Consider the following 25,385-nt stretch of genomic DNA (forward strand, 5'->3'; position numbering starts at 1 on the left):
GCACTCGGGCTTCTCACAGCGACATTTTGGACCTTTTGGACCTACCTCGATTTGTTTGTAAATACTCAAACCAATCACAGAAGACTTTAGATGGTCACTGAATCAAGCCTATTTTAATATCTTTTCTAATTTTCTTTCTATTTGTTTTTTTTTTTTTTTTAACGTTTTGGGTGGGGAGTTTGGTTTGTGGGGAGTGTGTGTGCGTGGGATTTTTTTTTCTTTTGTCAAGCGCGAAGACAAACTTCTACCATGGCACTGGTTATGGAGCCCGTGAGCAAGTGGAGCTCTAGTCAGGTGGTTGACTGGATGAAAGGTAAGGCATCAGACGCGATGACCATTAAACTGCTGCGCTGCAGTGAATCGCATGTGTGGTGTTGCGCTGAAATGCATTTCAACACAGACTGACTGGAGATGCCAAAACACCTGCTGAGCCTCGGGGTTTCGCCTCGTCGCCTTGCAGCTTCGGGAAGCTTTTAATCACAGCCTTAAATCAGTTAATCGATCTTTTTTTTTCAAGCACTTCTAGCTTGCAGACGTCTTGCCCCCCCACTCCTTTTAAAAAAGATGTTCTCAGATTCAAACAGCTCTACACGGAAAACCCGTCTATTGTGTCCTGCGGTGGTCATTGTTAACATAAGGCTGCCTCGCAGATGGTTGTAGCGGAGATCTAGTAATTACACACGAATGATTCCCCCTCTCGCTGGATCTGGGTGCAGAATCTGTGTGGAGGAGGAAAGAAAAAGAGGTTCGAGTTATTGACCAGGCTTTGCATGTGCACAGAATAAAAACAGAGCTGGGAGAGCAGTACACTATCAGAGCTTGTACAGCCATCTGTGATATGTTTATCCACAGATGCTCAAGTCATTAAGAAGTCACAGCTGACTTAGATGAGCTTCTAGTAGTTTCAAAACCTCCCAAGGGTACCTAAATCCTGAGGCCTATTATAAAGATTATTCACTCAAAAAAAACAAAACAAACATAAAATCCCCACAAAAATCACTTAAATGCGAATCAAAACATTCCTCTTTTTTTTTTTTTTCATTTTTCAGGGATCCTCCAGCAGAATAATGAGGTTCAGTTTGGTGATGAAGCACTTTTAAGATTTTCTTCTTGAGAGAAAGAGACTGTGACATTTAGACTGAATTGAGGACTGGAAAGGGGTTAGATAGACATACAGTTGTTGTTGCAATTAATTCATCATCCGCTAGTCTCAGTACAGCTGTCGGATGAGCGGCTCCTTTGAGGAAATTTGTCCGCTTATTCAGGCTCCAAAGATCTATAAATGTCCCAAACAGCTGTGGAGGATTTACTTCCACAGACTGTCAGGAATACTTTCAGGGCACAGATTTCTCATTAGCCATGCTGCTTTATTGTCTCTTTGCATTACAAAGTTGGTACTTTGAGGGGAAATGTGATAGAAATGTAAGAGGAGACCTTAAACTCAGTGGGAGGACGCGATCTGCCTGTGTATTTGTCTTTTAACTCACATAAGCGCTCCTGCGATGTGTGTTGTTTTTCAAAGCCACGTGCTCACGTGTCAGGCAATGGCCTGTTTCAGATGAAACATACACATCCATAGGCCTGCATCTTTACCGCCTCAACACACACACACACGCACATATGCACATACACACAAGCGAGCATTATTATTCTAAGCCTGTAGGCCTTTTCTGCTGGCTCAGATATGTCATGATTGCAAGGATCAGACGGTTCTTAGTATGAGTTGTGTATTACAGATTGTACCTCAATCTGATGTGGCCTTATAAACAGGCTGTTTAGGACTGGATGCTTGCTCAGAAAGGAAACAAGATCCATGTGCAGCTTTATTTATAGAGACACACAGGGATGATTAGACGCTGAGATGGGCTGAAATTGAATGTCCGCAATAGTTTTAAATGAGATCCAAGATGATCTGTAAATACGCTGGTGGCACAAGTGAGGTATGTAAAGAGCAAGGAGTGGAGATTGGAAACGAGAGAGGACTCTTCAGTGTCCCACATCTGACAAGTGGAGCAGAGACAGTTCTTGTGCCTAGAGCCCAGTAATGGTAATTTAAAGTGAGGGAGTGAGTGGCACGGAGAGACACTGAAACAGAGGAAACGATGGGGTGGAGGGGGTTTCATTCTTGTCTCGCATCCATTATCGAACCCGGAGGACTGGCAGCGTTTTGTCGTTAGCATTCACAGGTTCCATTATTACCATACCCGCTCCGTGATGTCACAGGAGGCCAAATAGGGGCACCCCGTGACCTTCCCACAGTCCCACTCTCCACCCCCTGTTAGTGTTTTGTGTGAGCTAGACGCTTTATTCCCAAGCTGCTTTAAAGAATAGATCCTCATCACAAAAGCGAAAAGAATTCCAGCTTGACTGGAAATTGGTTCTTACTAGGTGAAGGGTATCAGTGCAAACACATAAAATATGTGCATTTCAATGCAGTGTTGCACTTTGTACCGTCTGGGTGTTTTTAAACATATTTGTTGTCTTGCAAGGCATATCAGTTTTTATCTTTCAGTGCAAACCCTCACTGTCTTCTTGTCTAACACAGACGACGACAGCGATCAATGACAAGTCAGATCAACACAGATCCATAATAACAATGCTTAACCGCCCTAAAGAGCTCTCTCTCCTTACAATGCCAGTGGATTATCTAGAATGAAGATCATAATGTGTCAACGCTGTGCTTTTAATTTCTCCTCAGCGTGCCTGATAATCTGACTGACATGCAAGAGACAGGAAAATTGATGTGGCTGAGATGTCTTTCCATTCCACCAAAAAGGGATTTCTATTGCACATTGTTCTTTTGCATAAGGCTTTCAGCAAAATATGAAACAAAACATGGCAGATTTCAATGGAAAAATAGAGAATAGAGACTATTAGTGCCATTTTGTGCCATGTTCCCCTTTTATTTATAGTAAAAATCATTTATACAGCACATATCCACAAGATGCTTTATAATGTCATTTAGAAATGTGAAACGCTCTGGGAGTTATAAAATGCTAAAGTAGCTGATAACTTCACCAGCTCAATATCTCATGCTAGCATGTAGTCACTTTTTGCAAACTATCATGTTCTCCCTTTTCTTATTTCTTTATATTACCCCACGGTCAGCGAGAACCCCTGCCGAAAAACCTGCTTTGTGGTTTCTATGGCAACATGGGGAATACTTCATTGACATGATGAGTCTCAATTAACTTGGTAAAGAGGCTCATTAGTTAAGCCTTTAAATGTTATGCAAAACCATGAAACTCCCTATGTTTCCTCTCGACCGTTTAGCTGCCAGCTAAACCTGATCTGAATGCTTGATGGGGTTGAAGCTTAGCACTGAGACACATGTATATGATTGGTCCACTGCAATAAAAAGACAGGATGAGGAAAGAACTAACCCTGTGTGTGTTAAAGAGAAAGAGAGTGAAAAGGGAGAAATAGGGCCTGAGAAGATTAAATGTATAGGAAAAGCAATACAAAAGCTGCTCCCTTGTAGCTCATTTATTAATGTGTTTGCTTGATCTGAAAGTGAATAAAACATAAATAAGTAAATGAGTTTCTAGGAAGCCTGAGGCAGAAACATCAATTATCAAATCAAATTTCATATAGAAAATAAATCAAATTGTGGTTTAGTTTATGCAACATGATTCTGCATGCTCGATTTGCAACATAATTTACATCATCGGGACACAGTGCAGCTTCTGAAGTAAATACTTTCATGCATTACAGAGACACGCCATCAATAACTGCGGCAGTCTCCTGATTCTTTTCAATGTTTAATGCTAACACCTCGAGGACCAGTGGGTTAGAATAGAATAGCCTTTATTGTCATTGTACAGAGTACAACGAAATTGGAGTGCCACTCCCTTGGTGCAAGTTTCAATAATAAATATAAATGTAAAATATAAAAAGTACAAAAAAAACAATCGTAAGTACTCAAACAATAGTATGTACAATATATACAGGATAGCAGCATTAATATGATGACAGTATGAATAGCAGCATAATATAATGACAGTGACGGTATGGAATAGGTTCAGTTGTTTTTGTGCTTATTTACTACGGTGATAGCTCTGGGAAAGAAGCTATCCCTGAATCTGTTTGTCCTGGTTTTATGTGACCTGTACCGTCGGCCTGACGGTAATAGTTCAAACAGTTGGTTGCTGGGGTGAGAGTGGTCCTTGATGATATTGCCAGCTCTGCTGAGGTACCGAGTTAAAGTTAGAGTTGCTTTTATGCACTCCTCTCCTAACCATTCAACCATATGATCAAGTCCTCAGATCAACCTTTCAAGTTCAAATCGCACTCCGGGGACACGCTGCCATATTAGATTATCACAAAAAATGTGACAGACTTAAAACAGTCTATACAAAAACTGGCAAAGATGATCTTCAGATCAAGCCTAGTTTTTTAGTTTAACTTTTCAAAAGTACTGGCCTAAGTATTAGCTAAACTGATAAACTGGAAGTGAGGTCTTACCTCCTCAATGCTTTGATCAATCAAAACCAAAACCAAGCGTGGTACGTGGACTCCAGAGCATGTTTGCAAATTTGTGGCTTTTACCATTATTTGGGACTCCAATAAGCAGATACCTCTTGAATTATTAGCCTTAAAACTAATTATGAGACCTTTCAACCTAACTGTAAGATCGTAAGGCAGTGGCAACATGTATTTTCTTCAGAACAGGTGTATGGACTTTGCAGTCCTTCCTTTGGTTGTTCGTGAAGAAAAATCACCACTGGGGATGTGCAATAAGCAAAAACACATTTTTCCAATCAGAGCTCACAGCCATGCTTTTAACATGATCAAAATAAGTTGCCATGGGGACTGTTAGGTCCCCTTATCACCTACTGAACTGCTCGGCCCCCTCATCACGGCTTGAGGTATTTTTTGAAGGCTTTTCTTGGGATGCTTTGGTAACAGACTTTCTTTTTTTTTGTAAGTTTTTGATTTACCCTGTGTATATACTTTTTAGAAAACAGTTTCTAGTCATACATTTCAGGGTGTCTGTTGACGCAGACAGAAGTTACAGAATCACTTAGTTTGTTTTCGTCTGCTGCACTTCATCAACTCTTTCTCCAAAAGATTTCACACCTGCTGCAGTAGCTGAATATGTAAAACAACTCGAGCACACCTACGTAACTTCTTTCTAGCTGAAAGCGTTTTCTGGTTTGAAGCTGAAAATGCAGCTCAGAACTGTTGACGAGGGGGAGTGTGTCAGATTTCTTGTCTTGACACAGACTGCTTCACACTCGCACACAGCAAAATACAACCTGTGCTCACACTTTACAGATTTACAGCACATATTCTGGCAAAGCAAGTGATATCAAGTCCTGTTAGAATGCATAATGCAAACAGTGGTTTCACAAGAAATCTGAAAATCTGATGCAGTCTGCAAATAAAAATTCATGCTTTTGAGCTGTGCTGAAAGTTTTCTTGTCCTTTGTGTTCCCCCAAGGGCTGGACGACTGCCTGCAGCAGTACATCAAGACCTTTGAGAAGGAGAAAGTAGGGGGGGAGCAGCTGCTGCGTATCACCCACCAGGAGCTGGAAGATTTGGGAGTATCCAGAATTGGCCACCAGGAGCTGATACTGGAGGCTGTGGACTTACTCTGTGCTCTGGTGAGTCCAAGTTTCCCACACCATCTTCCCACTACTTTCTACTGTCACTTTGGAAAGTCAGTGCTGTCGGATGAAGTTTCTGTCGAACATTTGGCACCTCTGCAGCTCTGTGAAATCATTTAACAAGTCAGTGAAGATAACAAGTTACAGAATAAAGATATTTTCCAGTAAGCAGTTGATATATTTAGTAATGATGCAATTTCTATATTGTTATTATCACTGCAAAGACTGTCAGTTAACGAAATCAGTCATTCCAGGAATAAGTGGATGTAGATAGGATTGCTTTAGGCCCCAATTTTTAAACATCACAGCAAATCTACCAGAGTTACTAATCTGGCCAAAAGATCTTCCACAGGCAAATCTTACAACTGTCGTTAGTGTTGACATGGATTACTGCTTCATCTCGAAGGGATTTCTGCTCTTAGTTTCCCAAAACACAAGTTTTGTTAGTGTCAGCATGATAGATTGCTGTTCTGCTGATTTGGCTAATGTGCAGCTGGAGTAGCTGAAGCATAATATTTATTCTCCTTATAATATTCATTCCGGATGTTACTGCATACAGAGTAGAGACCTCGACTTGTTTCTAACACGAGAATGTAAGATTTAGGGGTCAGTCATGTAATGGCCAAATGAACAGCATTAAAATGAACGAATATATACTGCAATCATCAGAAGCATGCTACAGATTAAAAAATGCACTGGAAGCAGATTCTGGTCTCTGTGTGCAAATATGTTACATATAAAACTGGGGACTCATGAGCAAATATATCCCTGGAGCGTAAAGGGGCGATTCGGCAGCGGCACTAGCATGTCAGACGGAGAGATGGAAAGTTATGTAGCTTAAATAGACCACCAGATCAGGAAGGTATATTTGGTATATGATGCAAGGAGAGTGACGCAGAGCAGCTTGAGCTGTGTTTCTGAACTAGCTTGGAGGCTTTGCTTCATTTAAGGAACATTTTTTCTTAAATGGAGGTTTTCCCAGGATAGCTGTTCCCAAATGTTCTCTTTTGTCCGTCAATGTGAACATATTTTTAGACCCTACTTACTAAAAGTGTCCATATTGGTGCTTAAAATTTGCAGTGAAAATGTTACAATTTATTTACTCTGGAAAACACGATTTGATTGATGAAGTAATTTATTATTGTTTTTTACTCTTTTACTCACTCTTAGATTATTTATAAAATAACTGTTTGAAATAAGGGACAAATACCGTTAAGCAGTTTGTACTGATTATGTTGGGGTTTGGAAACTTTTCACTTTATATAACAGGAACTACACGAAAGAACTATTTGGTGTTGGATTGGATGCTCAGTAAGTGTACTTTATTGGTCCCCGTGGGGAAAATCCCTCTCTGCATTTAACCCATTCACTCAGTGAAGCAGTGGGCAGCCATTGGGCGCCCGGGGAGCAGTGTGTAGGGACGGTACCTTACTCAGGGGTACCTCAGGGTAGCTGTTCAGGGGAATCGAACCCCGACCTTCCAATCATGGGGCCACCACTCTACCTACTGAGCTATCCCTGCCCCACTGTAGGGGGTGTAAGGGTGAATCATATAAATGCTTTGCATCTAATTGAGAATACTTACTCTGGCCATGCTGTCCAGTTTACCACAAGAGGAAATGAAAATGTAAAGTCTTTTTGTAAGGTGTCTTTAGCATCCAGCTAAATAATTTTCTCTCCTAATAATTTCCTTTATTTTGAGGGTTTTTTTTATATTCACTTGCACATATAATTCCAGTATTTAATTCAAATTTTCTGTTTTTGAACCAAAGAAAGTTAGACTGCAGTAATATAAAAGTAAAAGATGGTAAATGATAAATGAGAAGCAGAAATAACAGAGACAAGGTGCAATAAAGTTGGACCTGGGTTTGTGTTAACTCTTGAGATCTATAGAAAAACTGGGTGGAGATTACCAGCCTAAGGTCACAGATGCAATCTGAATCTAAAGTCCACTCATCCTGCATCGCTGCACAGGGGGCCCTGCTTCAGCCCTAAAGCTTCTTATGTAACTGGGATTTAGTTTTAAGTCTCTCAGGCACTGCTGTATTAAATATGATTAGTGGCCCTCCTGCTGCGCTCTCCCCTCCCAAGAAACCCATGACATGATAGCTGCCCATAGGCCTACACGTGCAGTTAGCCGCAAAGTGTAATGAGCGCTCAACGATGCTCAGGCGTGCAAAGTGACAGCTGATTTCACACATTTTCATCATATGTGGAGCCTTTCTGTTGTGGAGCGTGGTGGGCTGGTCGGCTGTAGTATTCCTATTCATAAAGTGCCATCAGAGAACAATTGGTTTCTATCTCCAGGCTGGGGATATTCTTGGAATGTGTCACAGTGAAAGCAAACACTGACAAACTGGTCAAACACAGTGAATTTACTTTCCTCTCCCCTCTAGAATTATGGGCTGGAGACTGAGAATCTCAAAACGCTTTCTCATAAGCTTAACGCATCTGCCAAGAACCTGCAGAATTTCATCACAGGCAGGCGGCGCAGTGGCCATTATGACGGCCGAGCCACCCGCAAGCTGCCCAACGACTTTCTAACTTCAGTGGTGGACCTCATTGCTGCTGCCAAAAGCCTTTTGGCGTGGCTTGACAGGTGAGATTTGCAAAAAGATGAATTTAAACATTTGGTAAGTCATGTGTAAACATGTGGACGCATACTGTGAAAAAGGGCCCCACAGAGCTGTGTAGATTCAGGTACTAGTCCCATTTACAACTACATACACAAACACATAAATACAGGTTCACATGGACACATATTTATATGCATACTGGGTATATTCTTGCATACATTTCCTTAGATTCGTCTTAGATACAAACTTACAACCGTGCTAATTGCAAGCAAAAAGATATAATAATAATTTGAATTAATTATAAATATATAACTGACATCAAACAGGAATGAGACAGTCCTGTTTACATGCATTGGTACATGTAGTCTGATTTGGGATTTGTTTTTTTAACAGATACAGACTGGTTTTGTTTTTCTGTGTAATGTCCATGACCAATCATTTGACAAGAAAAGATGAGTAAAAGTCTTATATAAGTAGATTTTGACAGGGTGGCCAAAAAGACACCGAGAAAGTCTATTTATATGTCTCTTTATCCTTGCTTCCCTGTGGGATTGTGCCAGTCTGTGTGTTTGTGTCTGTTTGTGTTTGATGAATTTGGAAGTTCAAAGCTGACAACGTTCAGCAAAAATAACAAAGTGATTTGCTTTGCCTTTCCCCCATTATAGCTGACATGATTTACAGCATTCATCCCAATTAAAATTCACTAATCCGTGTTTCATTTCATGTTTGAAAATGCTTAATTGTTGACCAAATTGTACAAATAGAAACGTGGGAGTCGACGCTGCGTTTGTTGACAGTGGATAGGACGCACTTGTGAGGTTATTTGGAAAAAGCAGAACAGCAACTAATAATCTCTGCTCTACGTCAGCTGCTCTCGGCCTTAGGAGAAATGTGAATATTATTAAATGTGTTAAAAGCATTACAGACGTCACATTCCAAAATAAAAACCCCAAAACAGACTAACATAGGCAGAAATGTGAGGAATCCTAAAATGTAAAGGGAGAAATGCTGGTAAAAAAAATATGTAAAATTTACCAGTGACTGAGTCTCAAAGGAAGAATGATCTAATGGTTCATTCCAGGTGCTCTTTCTTTTTCAGATCTCCATTTGCAGCAGTGGCAGATTACTCTGTGACCAGAAACAATGTTATCCAGCTATGTCTTGAGCTCACTACAATTGTACAACAGGTAACAAATATGAAATGATTTATTGTATCATATCCTGTTGTACTGTATTACTTCATACTGTACAGAGCAAACTTGGGATCATCACAAAGCCTCTGTCAGAAAAAAGGAAGCTGATCCATATTAAAGTATAACGGCAGAATTGGAAAAATACCTGGTTCTTTGGTAAATGTGCTTATGATTTTTAAAATGAAATCTCAAAAATGTTTCTTCATTCCCTGCATAAATTTAAAATCTTTCTAAACCCTAAAGCAGATATACATTTACACAATTTTTTCCCCTTTCAGTACATCCTGCTTTTTTATTAGTTTTAGATTTTGCAGCTGTCAGTGATAATGAGAAGCTGAAATTGGACTTGACTACTTCACAACTTGTTTCTCATCTGTCAGATATGCTTTCATGTAAAGCAGCATCCTAATTAGAGCCACCTCAAAGAGTGACCTAAAAATATATTCTAAAGTGATAGAAATGATAGATGCTTATCATAAACTGCAGTTTCATTTTATTGTATCTGGGTCTGTCAGTCATATAGAGCCTCTAAAGACCAGTTAAAACTAAGAGAACTATACAGGTTTTAGGTTGGGCTCTGTGGAATATAATGTTTATATAGAGTTAAGAGAAAAATTAAAGTGGGAAAACATTAAAAGTGAGAGTGAAAGAGGGCAAAAGGGAAAATAATTGAAGGCTGAGAGAGAGGAAGACTGGCAGAGTGAAAGAGAGAGGGAAAGATGTGCCTCCGCATTGGTGATTCATTTGTTTTGTGTTTGTGCCTGCCTGTGTGGGAGTGTTGGGGGTTATAGGTGCCAAGCTGCTCGGTTTTTGCTTATATCCACCTACAGCAGAAATGCCAATAATAACTTCATTTTGACAAATTCTCTTGAGGTAACAGTGCTTTCTGAATATTCCTCAGGACTGCTCTGTGTATGAAACAGAAAACAAGATCCTGAATGTGGTGAGTTTGAAATGTTGTTCTATCGAAGAAATAATTAAACTAATATGTGCAAGCCTGAAGATTGTATTTATCCCTAATGTGTCCTCCGCAGTGTAAAACACTGTCTGAAGTGTGCGACCAAATTATCTCGCTCTCCTCGGATCCCATGGTGTCCCAGTCTGCACATTTGGAGGTTGTGCAGCTCCCCAACATAAAATCCACTGAAGGCTTGGTAAGAGTGACCCTCCCTCAGACTCTCAGAATCACACCCGTTTTGGGGAAAGGGGTTCGGTTTTAATTATCCAGCTCAGATTTTGTATCTCACTTTTTCAAGACTTATGAAATCTAGATTTGAAAGAACTTTTTTAAAGGATTTTTTTGGTGTAGCTTCAGAAACCCAGCAGAAACATTCATGCTGCTTTATTGTAAAATAATAATAAGTACGTAATAAATTCTTATTAGTTTGAAAAGATACTATAATAAGTCAACAAATAAATGACACATTTTATGTAGACTACATAGCCACATAGCTGATTAACTAATAATTACAGGAAAGGCAGAAATTTGTAGGTATTTCTTAGGAGTGGTTCATCTATCACACAGTAATCCCAGGCATACACACCTTGTACTTCACTATACGTAACAAGGCGTACATAACAAATACACATAACAAGTATTTCAATATACTTTTCACAAACTTGAAATATACTTAAAATATCAAGATGTTAAATTGTTTTTCAGGTTTGATGAACACAGGGAAAAGCCAAAACAGTAAAGTACAAAACTTACTAATGTGAATCGTACTAATGACGATTAAACAGCATGACAGAGTATTTTGTTTTATACAAATATGGCATGTGCAAATTCTCTTAAGCGTTTCTCTTACTCACTGCGAACATATTTCTGCTCAAGCCCAGTACTAACTTTGCCTGATTTTCCAGTTAAAGTTTTTATAAATACAGTTTTCTAATGGAACAGCACACACTTACTTTTTGAAGCATACAGAGGCTATTTTCATTAAAGGCTTGGTCAAGCCTGACTACAGCTGTATATATATTTGGTTATCTGTACATACCTGTAGAGGCATCAAGAAGTAGGCATACAATTTTTCTTTTGATTACTTTTTTTTGTCATATCTATCTCTGGAATTTCAACTTGGGGATAATAATGTCATGTCAAGTTTTCTGGGAATGACCAAAATTGCATTTCAAAGCAAACAGAACATCTGAAATATGGATTGTAGATTTTAAACCTTGCGTGCTGCTTTTCAGCACGATATCTAATGTAACTCACATTAGCTGACCCCAAACTAGGTTTTGCTGAGCTGGTGGGCATGTGAGTCAGTGGATAAAATGTGACATAAAAACAACATATTGGCCATATTCAGATGAGTGAAATGCAAGCAAATAGAATACAGCAACCGGCAATTCTGTTAGCACTTACTTTTAGGATTGTATATAACTGTTTAGAAGCAGAGAATACTTTTCTTGCACTGTATATAAACGCTCCCCTTTGTTGGACTCCATCTTTGCACTGACCTACACTCGGGCACAAGCTCCTTGCTTGGGGCCACAGTGAAAGCCCCACCCCCCACACATAAACGCTAGCATTGGGCATGGAAGTTCTTTCATCCGTTCAGTGAAACCTGAACACAACAGTGGGTCAAGTAGCCTAAAAATAAACCTCTTCCACTCATCTTGAAGACTGGCATGCTGCTTCTACGTTTCTGCGTGTGACTCGGTGTGTGTGTGTGTGTGTCACATAGTTATGCATGTATTTTCATGCATATCTGTGTGTAAATAGTTGTGTGTTTGTTTGTCTTGTACTTTTGACCCCTTTTAGTGAAAGCCTTGAAGGTTTTTTTTTTTCTTTTTGCAGCACCAGACTAAAAGTATTTGCAGATAAACAATCATTTATCTTTGATTTAATCTGCTTGCGAGGGACTCGTTACATGACACAAGTTTGCAGAGTGTTCTGTGCATTTAAAGAAAGTGCACCCGTGTGATATTTTATGACTTTCCTCTAGTTGTTTAAGACTACTGAAACAAATTGAGATGTGTATAAAAGCACTTTCCCTCTCAGGCTTTCACTGAGTAAAAACCCAGATTTTCTACCAGTTTTGCACCACAAGCAGATTAAAACAAATGGAGATTTGCAAATATGGAGTAGTCTGTACTGTAAATGACTGCGGGGCTGAGCTGAGGTGCAGATGATGCTGACTCCTAATGCTGTGCTTTACAAGGCAGTCATTTACATATCTGCTATATTCCCACAGGGCATGTATATCAAATCAACATATGATGGTTTGCATGTGATCACCGGCACCACAGAGGGAGTAAGTGCAAATGTCTTTCTGCTCACCTTTGCAGAGTTTCACCTCACTGTTCGTTCACTATTTATACTTTACTTGAATCAGAGCTGCTTTTAATGACTCGGTCTCTCTGTTTTTCCATCAGTCACTGGCTGACCGCTGCAAGAAAATCCATGCTGGAGATGAAGTCATTCAGGTCAATCATCAGACAGTGGTATGGTCGTGTTCTTTCTCTGCCTTATTATTGTTGTTTTTAAAAGAAAATTTGTGTTATTTGAATTTGCACGTTATTTGCATTGCATTTGCAGATTATTTATGCAAATGTTTGTTTAATTTTGACATATTTTTTACATACATAAAGAAATTATGAATGCATGCTGTTGTTTTATACGCTCCTGCAGTTCAGTGCTTTTATGAGCCACTGCAGCTCAACTGTTATTGTCTAGGATACTGGCTGTAGTGTCTCTCGTAGTAGTTTTTGAGGGCTATCATGGGGTCAGTTGGATTTTCTGTTAAAAGCAGATCAAGAGGTACCTGCTTCAAAAAGGTAACTTGTGCTAGCGAGAGTTCTGTTTTCGTTCCTAGAAACTAGTGGTACACACACATTGTTTTTCTTGATAATTAGACGATTCTTGCTAGTTGCGATGCACCTGAATGCAACTACCAAATTTTAGCCTTCTTCTTCTTTTTTTTTAATAGATAGCAGAAAAGAACTGAAAAGCAGATGGGAAATGGAAATAATAAAGTGTATAATCCAGGCTCAAAGTGGGGATGTTGCTGTTCATTCTTTTTATTTCAATACATGGCTTTTTGACCTCAAATTGTTCTCAGCTGTCCCCAGATTCAGCATGAGCACTTATCAGCCAAAGTAATTGCCATTGTTTCTGTCAGTGAGAGGCATAACTGCATAAAATGTCTGTTTCTGCAGCGTACACAGCATGATGAGCAGAAATGAAAGGGAAAAAACTTTCAACTTTCACTTTTCCGTAGAGTGGAATTTAAATATAGCACCCATTGTTTAAAATAATTGCTACTTGTGTGTGCAACAGCGAGATTTATGATAATTACACAGCTCAAGTCAGATTCATTTCAGTCAGTCAAGTCACCCACTGAATGCAGCCATGTTTTGGAGAAAAAGTGGAAATGCAGAGTTGATTTTCATTTTACCGAAGCATGCGTCAGTCAGAGTCATGCTCCTCATGGGGCACCAAAGGAAAATGCAATGTATTCAAACAAAACTTCTACGGAAGCTATTTTAGCCTGTCATAGTAATGTAAATATTAGCATTACATAAGCCCAACACAGAAACAGCTAATTGAAATAGGGCCTTGAAGTATAGTATAAATGATTTGAGTGATTTTGCAGACTGATTTGCAAGACATTCTCAGCTCTTTCTAAACAACACGATTATGATGTATTGGTTGCCCGAAATTAGTATGTGGGGTAGGACTGAGTAATAGGTGTTCTCAAACAGAGGATGGACTCTTGCAGCAGCCTAAGTAGGCAATACATTACTGCAGTAGAGTTACATGCTGAGCTAAAACTCCACTGTTACTCATAAACATCGCTTAAACCAGCTTAAACATTGTTAATGCATTTAATTTATTATGGCACAGTGTAGAGCAACTTAATTACGGCTGATTGTTCACAAACGTTCCTTTGATGGTTTAGAGAAACTGCATTGAACTAGATTTGTCTGTGATGGCCCAGATTACTGCCACCATCTCTTCTTACAGGAAAATGAGATAACAAGTCATAAAGAAAAGTTGTTAAATATCTTAATACTCAAGGACGAAAACACCACCAAGTGAAAAAAAACAAGGCATGTTATAAATAGTTGAGGGATTTATAATTAAGGCAGTAGGGAGTACTCCAGCAAAAAGACACAGAGCAGAGTTCACTGGATCTGAGCATCTTTTTTCATAAGAAGTGGATGTAGGAATGGCAGCTAAAGCAAACGAGTTACATCAAAGGAAACGAATGAAGAAAAAAAAATGCTCTGCCTTGTGATTAACTTGAAAACATGTAGAAAGACCTAAGGGTTTGCTAATTTGTAGGTTATTTTGGTGGTGTTGTGCACACAGAAGTAAATAACTCGTGACAACAGTGATAGAGTCTGGTGCAGGAATGGCCATTAAATGAAAAGCTTCAAACACATAAAATATCACATACACTATGGTACATTTTAACGCTCACGAGTTTTATCTGAATTTCCAGTGAGATGAAACAAAAGGAAGAAACCAATGACTTGATGTTGTATAAGAAACACTTTAAAGCAGAGCATTTCTTTACCAAGTAAACAGCTTAAAAAGCTGAAAATCAGGGATTTACTGTTTTAAATAAACACTTTTTTGTCTTCGCACAGAAGAACATTTTTTTCTCTACCATAGAATAAAGAATAAAAGCAAAGTGTCTGTCTGTCTGCCTGTTCAGTCAGTCTATGTCTTTAATGCACTTTCTGTGAAGAATTTCTGTGTAGTGGCTGTAAGGGTGAAAAATTACTTGGCAAGGAACAAAGTGATTGCCAGGTCAGAGGCTGAAAAATGTCTGGTACTTCAGGGTGCTTGAAATACACGAGACATACTGAAAATTCAGTGCGGTTGACCGAGCGGGGGAATTTTTTATTTTCCTCCCCAAACTGGACCTGGCATATTTGGTTCAGCAGCAGAGAGTGTTTCTCTGGGCGGGATGCTATTCGTGCCAAATATCATTAAAACTGGGTTAAAGAGTATTTACATGGCATGCAGCTGTTCGCAACACACAACATCAGGCTGTACCACAACATGGCAGGAGGCGTGCAAGATGCCCTGAGGCATCCAGCTTTGCATTAAACATCATCATCAACATGAACCTCAGAGGGCTGCAGGCTGTGCTACAGTTGTCAACCATCAGGATCCATGTGCATTACCAAAATAACAAAGTAACAGCACCTCAAATAAAACAGCTCGCATTTTCTGGTGAACTGAACTTCAAAAAAAGATTAGACATAAAGAAATGACTTCAAATCGTGAATGGAAACTACCTGAATCAGAATCAGAATCAGAATGGGTTTATTGCCAGATGTTGAGGTTTACAACATTAGGAAATTGCTGCGGTGCTTCAGTGCAGACAATAAGAATTAAAGTGCTATGTAGAAAGAGAGATATGTGCATGAGATATACATGAGATATATACATGAGATATATACATGAGAATAAGAATTATGAGTGCTACGTAGAAAGATATATACATGAGTGCAGGTGGTGATCAGTGCCAAACATGAAATGATGCAGTGACACAGCGTAGGGTCATGTGTTAGTGGCGGGGACAGTCATGTGGTTATTGTTCATGTGTCCAACAGCAGAGGGGAAGAAACTGTTCTTGTGGCAAGAGGTTCTGGTGCGAATGGACCGGAGCCTCCTGCCTGAGGGGAGCAGGTCAAACAGACTGTGTCCAGGGTGAGAAGGGTCAGCTGAGATCCGGGCTGCACGCCGCAGTGTCCTGGAGGTGTACAGGTCCTGCAGAGATGGGAGTCTGCAGCCAATCACCTTCTCAGCAGAGCGCACAACACGCTGCAGTCTCTGTTTGTCCCTGATAGTGGCTCCAGCGTACCACACGGTGATGGAGGAGGTGAGGATGGACTCGATGATTGCAGTGTAGAATTGCATCATCGTCCGTGTTGGCAGGTTGAATTTCTTCAGCTGCCTCAGGAAGTACATCCTCTGCTGGGCTTTCTTGATGACGGAGGTGATGGTGGGCTCCCACTTCAGGTCCTGGGTGATGGTGGTACCCAGGAAGCGGAATGAGTCCACAGAAATACTGAAATACTGAAATACAGACAGTTAATAAGAAGACTAAATGTGGCATTGTTACACTGAAATATCAGCTTCTTATGCCTCCTCTCTGATGATAGCATCACTGAAGACATTATGTTTTAAACCCGCATCCTTCCCCTTTTCATGATCAGACTGTCTCAGGAATTTTTTGAAGAAATTTGTTCAGGTTTGGTCCAGCTGTTCATTTATACCATTTAAAAAAAACAAAACATGCTTTTTAAGCTCATCTGGCTCAAGAACCAATGAGCTTATGCCATGGTAAGGGGTCCATTGATAACCCATCCATTTGTCCAACCACAGCTCATAAGACTCACGCCTCCTGCTAAAGTATTGGTCAGAATTTAAACAAACTTACACACAATGATCACCTAACGGGTCTTTGCCCACACTCTTCTCAAGATTAATGTCACCTTTGTCCTTTTTACAGGCATTTTAACCTGTTAATTGTCATGAATCTTGAACTGGGTGAGCTACTAGTATCATTGATGTTCTGGTTGGATCCAAAACTCAAAAATTGTTACATTTTTCACATAAATGTCTAATAGTATTGAATGATAAAGTAATAAAGTAATGGACAAATGTCAAATTTAGTCAAGTTTTTCTGTAAGAACTCTTCTGGTTATTATTCAGGAGCATAACTCTGGAACTTAAGGATACATTACAACCATATTTCAATATTGTTCAGATAACAAACTTTAGAGCCCACCTATTAAATTCTATAATGATCGCTACATATGTGAGTCTACAGAGACAGATACTGCAGCATGAGCATCTGGCAGATGAAGGTGAATTTTTAGAAATGCAATAGCTTAACAGTCCATCAGCTAGTTATATGAAAATTTCTGTGTAATAGTAAAAAACTGATTACATGATGACGGTCATATTCTCAAATATGCAAAGGTAAACTTCACTAATACATATGGCAAAAAAACAACAAAAACAAAACACTCCCTGTTTATTTAGTCTAGGCAATATTTCCAGTTATTTCTGCAGTCTAAGGCATTAAAATGCCCGTGTGGGTTGAGGAAACCCTTATTGAGCTATTCTTGTACACTAGGTGGGCTGGCAGCTGAAAAATCTGGTGAACTTGTTGCGTGGAGATCCTGCAGGTGTCACCCTGACGCTGAAGAAACGCCCCCAGAGCACGCTCACGTCAACCCCTGCTCTGCTGAAAAACATGAGATGGAAACCATTAGCTCTGCAGGTATGATGACTGCCTTCATGCTCCACAGATATAGCTTTCATTCATGTCTCTGTGTGGCTGTTGATGTTGTTCGCTTGTGTTCATCTCTGTGCCTGTGGTGAATATAAACGTACAAAGCTAAACACCAAAAAATGCGATCACCCTAAAATAGGTAGAATATAAAATGAGAGTGTAACATGAATCTGCTTGTAGAGTAGCGTCCAAACTAATCCACTTGACTCCACCCACTTTGTGATCATAACTTTCGACTTTAACACTTTTTTTTTTATCAATTATTACATGTTTGTAATGCACCTTACAAATCTCAAACACTCTTCTTTTGACTAACTGATGCCCAGCATGATCCATACAGATTTTGACATTTCAGCCCTAAGTGGCATCTGTTGTCCTACTTCAGCCAAACCAATTACAATATTAGGACCGTGTGCCTGCGCCAGAATGGGTGGAAATGAGAGGGACGTGTATTAAAGTAGTCCAGCCTTTCTTTGAGTCCCATTCCAGAGAAAATGTTTTCTCCCCCTGAGGCCCTGAAGCGCAGTGCTGCTCAGCCTCCTCCCCCTTCACGTCCTCACATTCTTCTTCTCCACCTAAATCGAATCTGCTATGTCGCTGGCATTTTTCTGGGGCAAAAAAAAAAGAAAAAAGCCAACCAGAGACTGTGGTGTTTTCTGATCTGAGCTGTGACTAAAATTTAAAATGTCAAGGTATTCTGCTAAGTTATTGAAAAGAACATTGCGCGGTGACTCATATAATGGTCTTATGATGGAGCACACAGACCACTCAGTGTTACATCTCAGCTATTGGTCAGCGCTGAGTTTATGCAGCATAGTTTGAGTAATGTCTTATTAGTATTCTATTGTTGAAAAACCTTTTTTTTTTGGAAGTCGATGATTTCTTGCGATTGGATTACATTTCTCCGACTATTCAAGTTAAGCTGACGATGTTGCATATTCTTATTCTTACAATACATTCGGCAAATTTGTTTTACATTGTGGTGCTTAAACACAAAGACATGTTTTCTTTAGAAAACAGTCTACTGTACATAACAAGCAAAGTAGGCTACGGCCAGATCCTCCTTGACCTGACTAAGAGGGATGACTAGACCGCACGCCAGCCTCTCTTCCTCTGTGCACCAGTTAGAACTAAAGCATCAGAAACGTACAGTACACAGCTCATTTCATGGTTGAGATGCTCAGCTGCACAGTCTGAACAGAGTGAACACTCCCGAACTGACTGACTGAACTGCTGTGAGCTCCAAATTTTCATTGTGTCGGTCCCTGTAACTGTTTCTCTCGCTCTTTCTCTCTGTCTGCCTTTTTCTCTGTCTTTCACACATGCTCACACATACACATACACTCACTTACACACAGCCAATCTTCCCTCAGAGCCCCAGCAGCAGTGTCGCTACGCCGACCAGCACTTTAAGCACTCCGTCCAGGAGGAGTAGCTGCGCCCTGCAGGACCTCTACATTCCCCCTCCTCCAGCAGAGCCCTACACCCCCAGGTGAACGCAGATGTAAAACACAGAAAACTTTGCTTGCTTTGCAAAAGCTTTCCTACCAGAGTTTTCTGCTCTAAGTGTGACTACAGGGCAGTGTTTTTATGTGCACATTATGTACGACACAGTCATGTTATTTTATTGAGTGAAGGTGTACCGTTGTATCAACAATGGCAGTGAGAGGAGGGGAGTCTGTTTTAAAAGATAGAGGTGAAAAACAATGAAAAATATGTGAAAAAAAGAACAAAAAGGAATGCACAGTTCATATTTTGAGAAATCTTTAATGTAAAACAACCACTGACTCATTAATTACACCTTGCTGGTGCCAGGTTGGACCCATTTGTGCCTTCAGAACTGCGTTAACTCTTCATAGCATGGATTCAACAAGGTGCTGGAAATGTTCCTCAGAGATTTTGGTGCATATTAACTGGATTATATCACACAGTTGTTGCAAACTGCAAATCAGCTGCACATCCATAATTTGAATCTTCCCGTTTCACCACAACCCAAACATGCTCTGTTGGCCTGAGATCTGTTAACTGTGAGTAGTCAAGTCGTTGTCATGTTCAGCAAACCAGTTTGAGATGATTTGAGCTGTGTGATGGGTGGGATTGTGATTGGGTGGTATCCTGCTTAAAGCACCCATCAGAATCATGGTGAGCAACAATACTCAGGTAGTCTATGGTGTTTAAATGAGGCTCAATTGGCACTAAGTGTGCTAAGAAAATATGTCCCACACCATTACACCACCAGCAGTAGCCTGAACTATTAATATAGCATGGTTCCATGCTTTCATGTGAGGTCTGACCCTACTAACTGAGTGTTGCAGCAGAAACTGAGACTCATCAGAGCATCCAATGTTTCTCCAAGTCTTATCCAATTTTGGTGAGGCTGTGTGAATCGTAGCTTCAGTTTCCTGTTCTTAGCTGATTGGCAGTGGCAGCATGTTTTGTCTTCTGCTGTTGCCTGTCTACTTCAGGGTTTGATTGACCTCTTCCGCATACCTTGGTTTTTAAAAAGTTGCTATTGGCTCGATGCGCACTGGTCATTTTCCTCTGGCCCCTGACAGAGGAGAATTACATCAATATGGCATTTTCACACAGAGAAGTGGTGCTCCTTGACATTTTCTTTTTTCCGTACCAAATCCCAGCAGATCAGCAGTTTCTGAAATTCTCAGATCATTCTGTGTGGCACCAAACAGCCCTGCCACGTTTAAAGTCACATAAATAATTTCCAATGCTTGGTTGGAACTTCAGCGCGCTCTCTTGACTATGTCTACGTGTCTTAATGCATTAAGTCAAAGCCATGTGTTGGCTGACAAAATGTTAGGTTTCCCCAAGAAAATTGTTTGGTGATTTAAATTTTACCCATCAGTTTGATTTGTCAAAACTTTTCAGTCTAATTTCACCCATTTTTTTTGCCACTTTGCCACTTTTTTGACAACTTGTAAATACATAAAAAGAGTAAATGATGCCATGCAATGAAATTCACAGGATTACCCATTTTAAATAGGTTAGTTTGCTGCATTCATTGCTATTGAATGATATCAGTCTGAGTTTTCTACTACAATATCTAGCCTAGCTCATTAGCTGTACCCTCTGCTGTTTGGATTAACTCTACAGGAATGAGTGGGACTAAGAGAGAAAATGAGACAGTGAGAATCTTTGTTTTCCTTTTTGTTTGGTAGCAAATATGATGCGCAACATTTGGATAAGCTTTACAGTGAAACTTCTGAACATGCAGACAGCTTGTTGCACCTCACGGTGGCTGCAGGTGCTTCTCCCACACTCTTGTCACAAAGTTCCCACAAGAACGGAGCCATGTCACATATTGAAAGGCTCGACTGGTGACACGAGTAATAATTAGTTCCTCCTCAGATTTCAGCTTCTCTCATATGCAAACAACAAACACAGTGCATCGTGTTCTGTGGATAAAGAAACGCTCTCCTCTGAGAGTCATAGAGAAATCGTGAATTTTTGACTGATGCTTGAAAGCTTTGATTTCCCAGGGTCAGCTCCAACACGCGACTACAGATAATAACTAATAAAGCTACACGATTAGTATTGTTTACCCAGAGATATTTGTTTCTGTGTAATGTTTTACTGAATGTATTGTCCCAAGAGGATGAATCTTACTTACTTTGGATATCCCCAAATGCCAAATCAGGCTGGTGAGCATTATTGAGCTAAATATATGAAGTTTGTATTTGTCCTCAGTGGATGCATGTTAGAAATCTCATGTTAGTGATCACTATTTGCAACTGGTTTAAAGAAAGGGAATATAGCTACAACAATATGTGTTATGAATTTTAAATCATGAATAAATACCATTAAAATACCTGGACTTGTACCATTAAAACCATCAAAACTGATAATAAATTGACCACTGCTGTTGAGAAAAAAAAGGTGTTGAATGGGGAGATGTGCTCCTTATTTTTCCCTGCTGCTATTTCCCTGATTATTTTCTCTGTGCTGTGCTTTGTTTGACTTAATACACGTGTAATTGCGTAAACACTACCTAATACCATAAAAACTAGAGCACAAAATGTGTAGGAATCTGCAGCTGAATATACTCCTGTTTGAGTAATGTTTGTTCAAAACTAAAGTACATTGGCAGTGGAAATGATTTAGCCCCAAGAAATCTAAGTATATACAAAAATATATATCTCCAATGGGGACAGATGGGCTCGGAGCAGAACAACGTCTTCTCTCTGATCTTATTCCAAACCCTGACAATAAAATGACTTCCTGCTTTCTGTTACCGAAGAGATGACAAGGGAAGTCTGCCGGATGATGATCCTCAATCAGATGTCCATGTGGCAGAGGGATCTGAGTCACCAAACTCCTACTTGGATCAGGAGTGTCGAAGGCGATTTCCTCTGGTGGAGGAGGATACTATACTGTACTGTTACGAGTACGACCAGAACCAAGAGGGTGCCTCAGTCCGCAGGGGGAGCACGCCCACCTACGGTAAGACCTCTGCCTCATCCGAGGATTCACCGCTGTAATCGTGGGAGCCAAGAATTTAAAGCCGTGCAGATGTGACGTCTTAATGTTTCTAGGTGTTTTTGATTTGTGTGTGTGTGTATGTGCGTGTGTGTCTGTGTGTGGGGGCAGGCTGTGTAATATTGCCGTTCCCTGTGCCTCCTTGCTCTAGGGAGGCTAAGGCCCATATCAATGCCAGTGGAATACAACTGGGTGGGAGACAACGAAGACCTGGCCAAGCTGAAGAGAGAGAGCAGGAGAGGTGAGTGGGAGGCAGTGGGAAAGAGAGAAAAAGAAAGGGAGGAAGAAAGGGACAGAGGAAGCTGAGGTGAGTGGGAGGAGATCTCATAATATCCTCACCCTCTCAGATCTCCCAGCCAAAAAGTAGAAGGATAAGCTGGCCTGTCAAAACTGATAACATGCTGGATATCAGCTCCTGCCTGTATCTCCTCCATATGTTCATTATCTATCACAGCTCTCCCCCTTCTTCATCCCTCTCTCTGTTTCTTTTTCCCTCTCAGCTTCGCCGTGCCTCCGAGTTTGGATATAAAAAGTACGCTGTTGCTTTGGCAACTGTATAAATATATTTTCCTAAGATTTTCACATTTTGCTGGTGACTGTTGAGCTAGGTGGTAAATGGAGTGGGAGGAGACTGAATTGCTTTATTTCAGCCTCAAACAACGACTTGAGTGATGTGTTTGTTTCCTCTGAGGATGCTGCTGATATGTTGCTCCTTTGGGCTTTTCAGAAAAAGTGATGGAGCTATATTTATCTACAAGAGGCAGTATTTGGAAGTTTTGAGGGCTTCCTGCCTGACAACGGCTTCCTTGGTAGATGTTTTAACACTTTTCACATATTTTAAGTGGAAAGTCTTGAACCAAAGTCTTGCCGATAGGCAGCAGATTCGGTGTTTATTGACGTTAGTAAGAGCGTGTCGTTAGGATTTAAGGAAAAAAAATATAAATCAGTTTTGGGTTGTTGTGATGTGTATAATAGTCTGCCTCTGTTGTGTCCCTGCAGAGAATTCTCTGATGCATTTTGAGAGCGAAGACAAGACCTCACACGAAGACTTCCTCCTGGGTCGCAGCCTGAGTCAGAACAGGAGGAAGACCGAGCGAGGAGCCAGCCCGACCCATTACACACTCGTCCCTGCCCTCCAGATGGAAGTCTCCCGGTCCACGTCTAGCTCTGACTCTGCATCCTTGTATCACGTTAGTCTGTCCTGTCCACGAAAAGTGAAATCATTCTTTGTCAGAATCCACACCGGGATTTATTTCATGGCGTCATGTGTTTTGTTTTAATTTCGCAGGTTTTTGAACGATCCTCATTGCTTTCAAGATCAAAGAAAAAGGGTAAAGGTAGGATCATTTTTCTGGGATTGAATTTTACGTGCATGCTCACTTGTACTCAAATCCTTATATAAGCAGGTGCTTCATAAGTAGAGTTTTCTGAGCCCCCTTCTCTGTTCTGCTCCCCTGCTGGTGCCTGCAGCTGGAAGTCCTCTCACTTCAATCAGCAAACGGCGGATTTCCTGCAGGGACTTGGGTCAAGGCGACTGTCAGGGCTGGCTGTGGAAAAAGAAAGACGCTAAAACCTATTTTTCGCAGAAGTGGAAGAAGTACTGGTTCATCCTGAAAGACACGTGTCTGTACTGGTACATGAATGAGGAGGTGAATATGATCGTTCCCATAAAAGAGCAATTGATACGTTTTAGACTTCATTCTTCAAGCTGAACTTTGAATTGACTCTCTGTTTGCTTATCTCAGGATGAGAAGGCGGAGGGCTTCGTCAGCCTACCAGAGTTTAAGATAGATCGTGCCACTGAATGCAGAAGGAAGTTGTGAGTGCCTGTTTTTACCTGAACACCAAATATAAATGTGCATTTCTTTTGCATTTAGGCATGTCACATATTTGTACACAGCCCTATAAACATCAGTTAAGCGGTTATCTTCTGCAAACTGGTTCCTGGCAAGAAAATGGGCTCATTCTTAATGTCTGTTTTGGGCCAGATTTTATCTTTTCACCCGAGAAATGAGCAAAATATGTAATTTGTTTAAGCTTTTCATACAGCTCTATACTGAAAATTTAATGGACTGACCATTCAGAGTGGTGGGATCGAGTGCCTGACTCACAAATAGGCAATATTCTGACAGCACAGCAGATGTTATTTAGTTTAAGATGTTAATTTAAATCTGAAATTATGAAGACAAGAGAGAAATTGCTGAAGCAGCAGCTGTACTAATAGTTTTTGGTATATTACTACAACATGAAATATTACAGTAACAAAGATCTTTAAAAAGTCTGCTGACTGAAAATGTCACTGAAGAAGGGTGTGACACATTTTATGAGTCAAACTTGAAATAATTCTAAGAAATTCTTGTGGGGCTTTTTGGGCCCGGAGTGCTTTCTGGTTACAGATGGAGGGCTGGAAGCGTGATGAGTATGTGCACATGCATTTAGTAATTGAGTAAGAGGGGAAGGCTGTGACGTAGTTGATGATTGGGGCAAAACTGTAAGTTTTAAGATAAAGACAGGCAGATACGAAACACTGCAAACTGTGTGCAGGATTAGAAAATAAGGTGATTTCTATCTTAATTGGAGCATGGCTGCCTCACAAAAATTGCGTTTGGTATCATTGCATAACTACCTTCCTTTACTACAGTGGGCTTAATGGAGCTATAGCTTGTACTATGTTTTAGGGAAGAAATTTATTTAGGTTTTTCTGTATAATTAGAAAAATAAATTTAACTTTTGGTTATTTTAAGAGCTATTCTTTCTAATTTTAACTTGAAAGAAAAGAAAATTCTCCAAAATTTTGCTGGTCTAGACCAGGGATGTCAAATGACTCCAATACAGCCCACTGAACAGCTTTGGAAACTGTTAAGCAGGGCGTAAGTTTTTCAGCTTTTCCTACTGATAAATACCTTGCCCATGACTATTTATGTTACACCAACATTTCTACAATTGGCCCACAGTAACAAAACAAGCTAACTTAATTAATTAATAAATAAATAAAACATTTTCAGTCAGTCAACAAAAATAATACATCCTTTATGTTTGTTTTTAATGTTTTTGAATGAGAGGACTGTCTAGTCAGTGTGCTACCAGAAACAAATAGTAAATTTATATATTTATTTCTTATAATTTAAGCCCAAACAGTCTTCCTGAGAGATTTCTGGCACTTGTTTTTCTTATATTACTTTATATTATATTTGAATATAAAAGGCCTTGGAGTGACTGTTGTTTTGAACTGGTGACAAATCAACATTTGA

At 40.1% G+C, this 25,385-nt stretch overlaps 1 protein-coding gene across 2 annotated transcripts in view; it reads left to right on the forward strand.

Moving 5' to 3' along the window:
* Positions 1–249: 249 nt before the first annotated feature.
* Positions 250–25,385, forward strand: part of LOC146624022 (connector enhancer of kinase suppressor of ras 2-like) — a 31,136-nt gene continuing 6,000 nt past the window's right edge. The window contains exons 1-16 of one of the 2 annotated variants that reach the window (XM_085363610.1): positions 250–313; positions 5,444–5,607; positions 8,007–8,209; positions 9,268–9,373; positions 10,281–10,322; positions 10,414–10,533; positions 12,577–12,636; positions 12,758–12,826; positions 17,485–17,631; positions 19,002–19,135; positions 21,896–22,098; positions 22,286–22,375; positions 23,134–23,324; positions 23,423–23,471; positions 23,605–23,783; positions 23,880–23,953. In XM_085363610.1, the coding sequence (XP_085219736.1) occupies positions 250–313; positions 5,444–5,607; positions 8,007–8,209; positions 9,268–9,373; positions 10,281–10,322; positions 10,414–10,533; positions 12,577–12,636; positions 12,758–12,826; positions 17,485–17,631; positions 19,002–19,135; positions 21,896–22,098; positions 22,286–22,375; positions 23,134–23,324; positions 23,423–23,471; positions 23,605–23,783; positions 23,880–23,953 (1,895 nt within the window). The remainder of the gene's footprint in view (positions 314–5,443; positions 5,608–8,006; positions 8,210–9,267; positions 9,374–10,280; positions 10,323–10,413; positions 10,534–12,576; positions 12,637–12,757; positions 12,827–17,484; positions 17,632–19,001; positions 19,136–21,895; positions 22,099–22,285; positions 22,376–23,133; positions 23,325–23,422; positions 23,472–23,604; positions 23,784–23,879; positions 23,954–25,385) is intronic. The other variant, XM_085363611.1, reaches the window with a different exon arrangement.

The sequence above is a fragment of the Diplotaxodon limnothrissa genome, linkage group LG10, assembly GCF_057381915.1.
Source record: "Diplotaxodon limnothrissa isolate DT_005_m linkage group LG10, D_limnothrissa_male_GT1.1, whole genome shotgun sequence".
Taxonomy (NCBI): Eukaryota; Metazoa; Chordata; class Actinopteri; order Cichliformes; family Cichlidae; genus Diplotaxodon; species Diplotaxodon limnothrissa.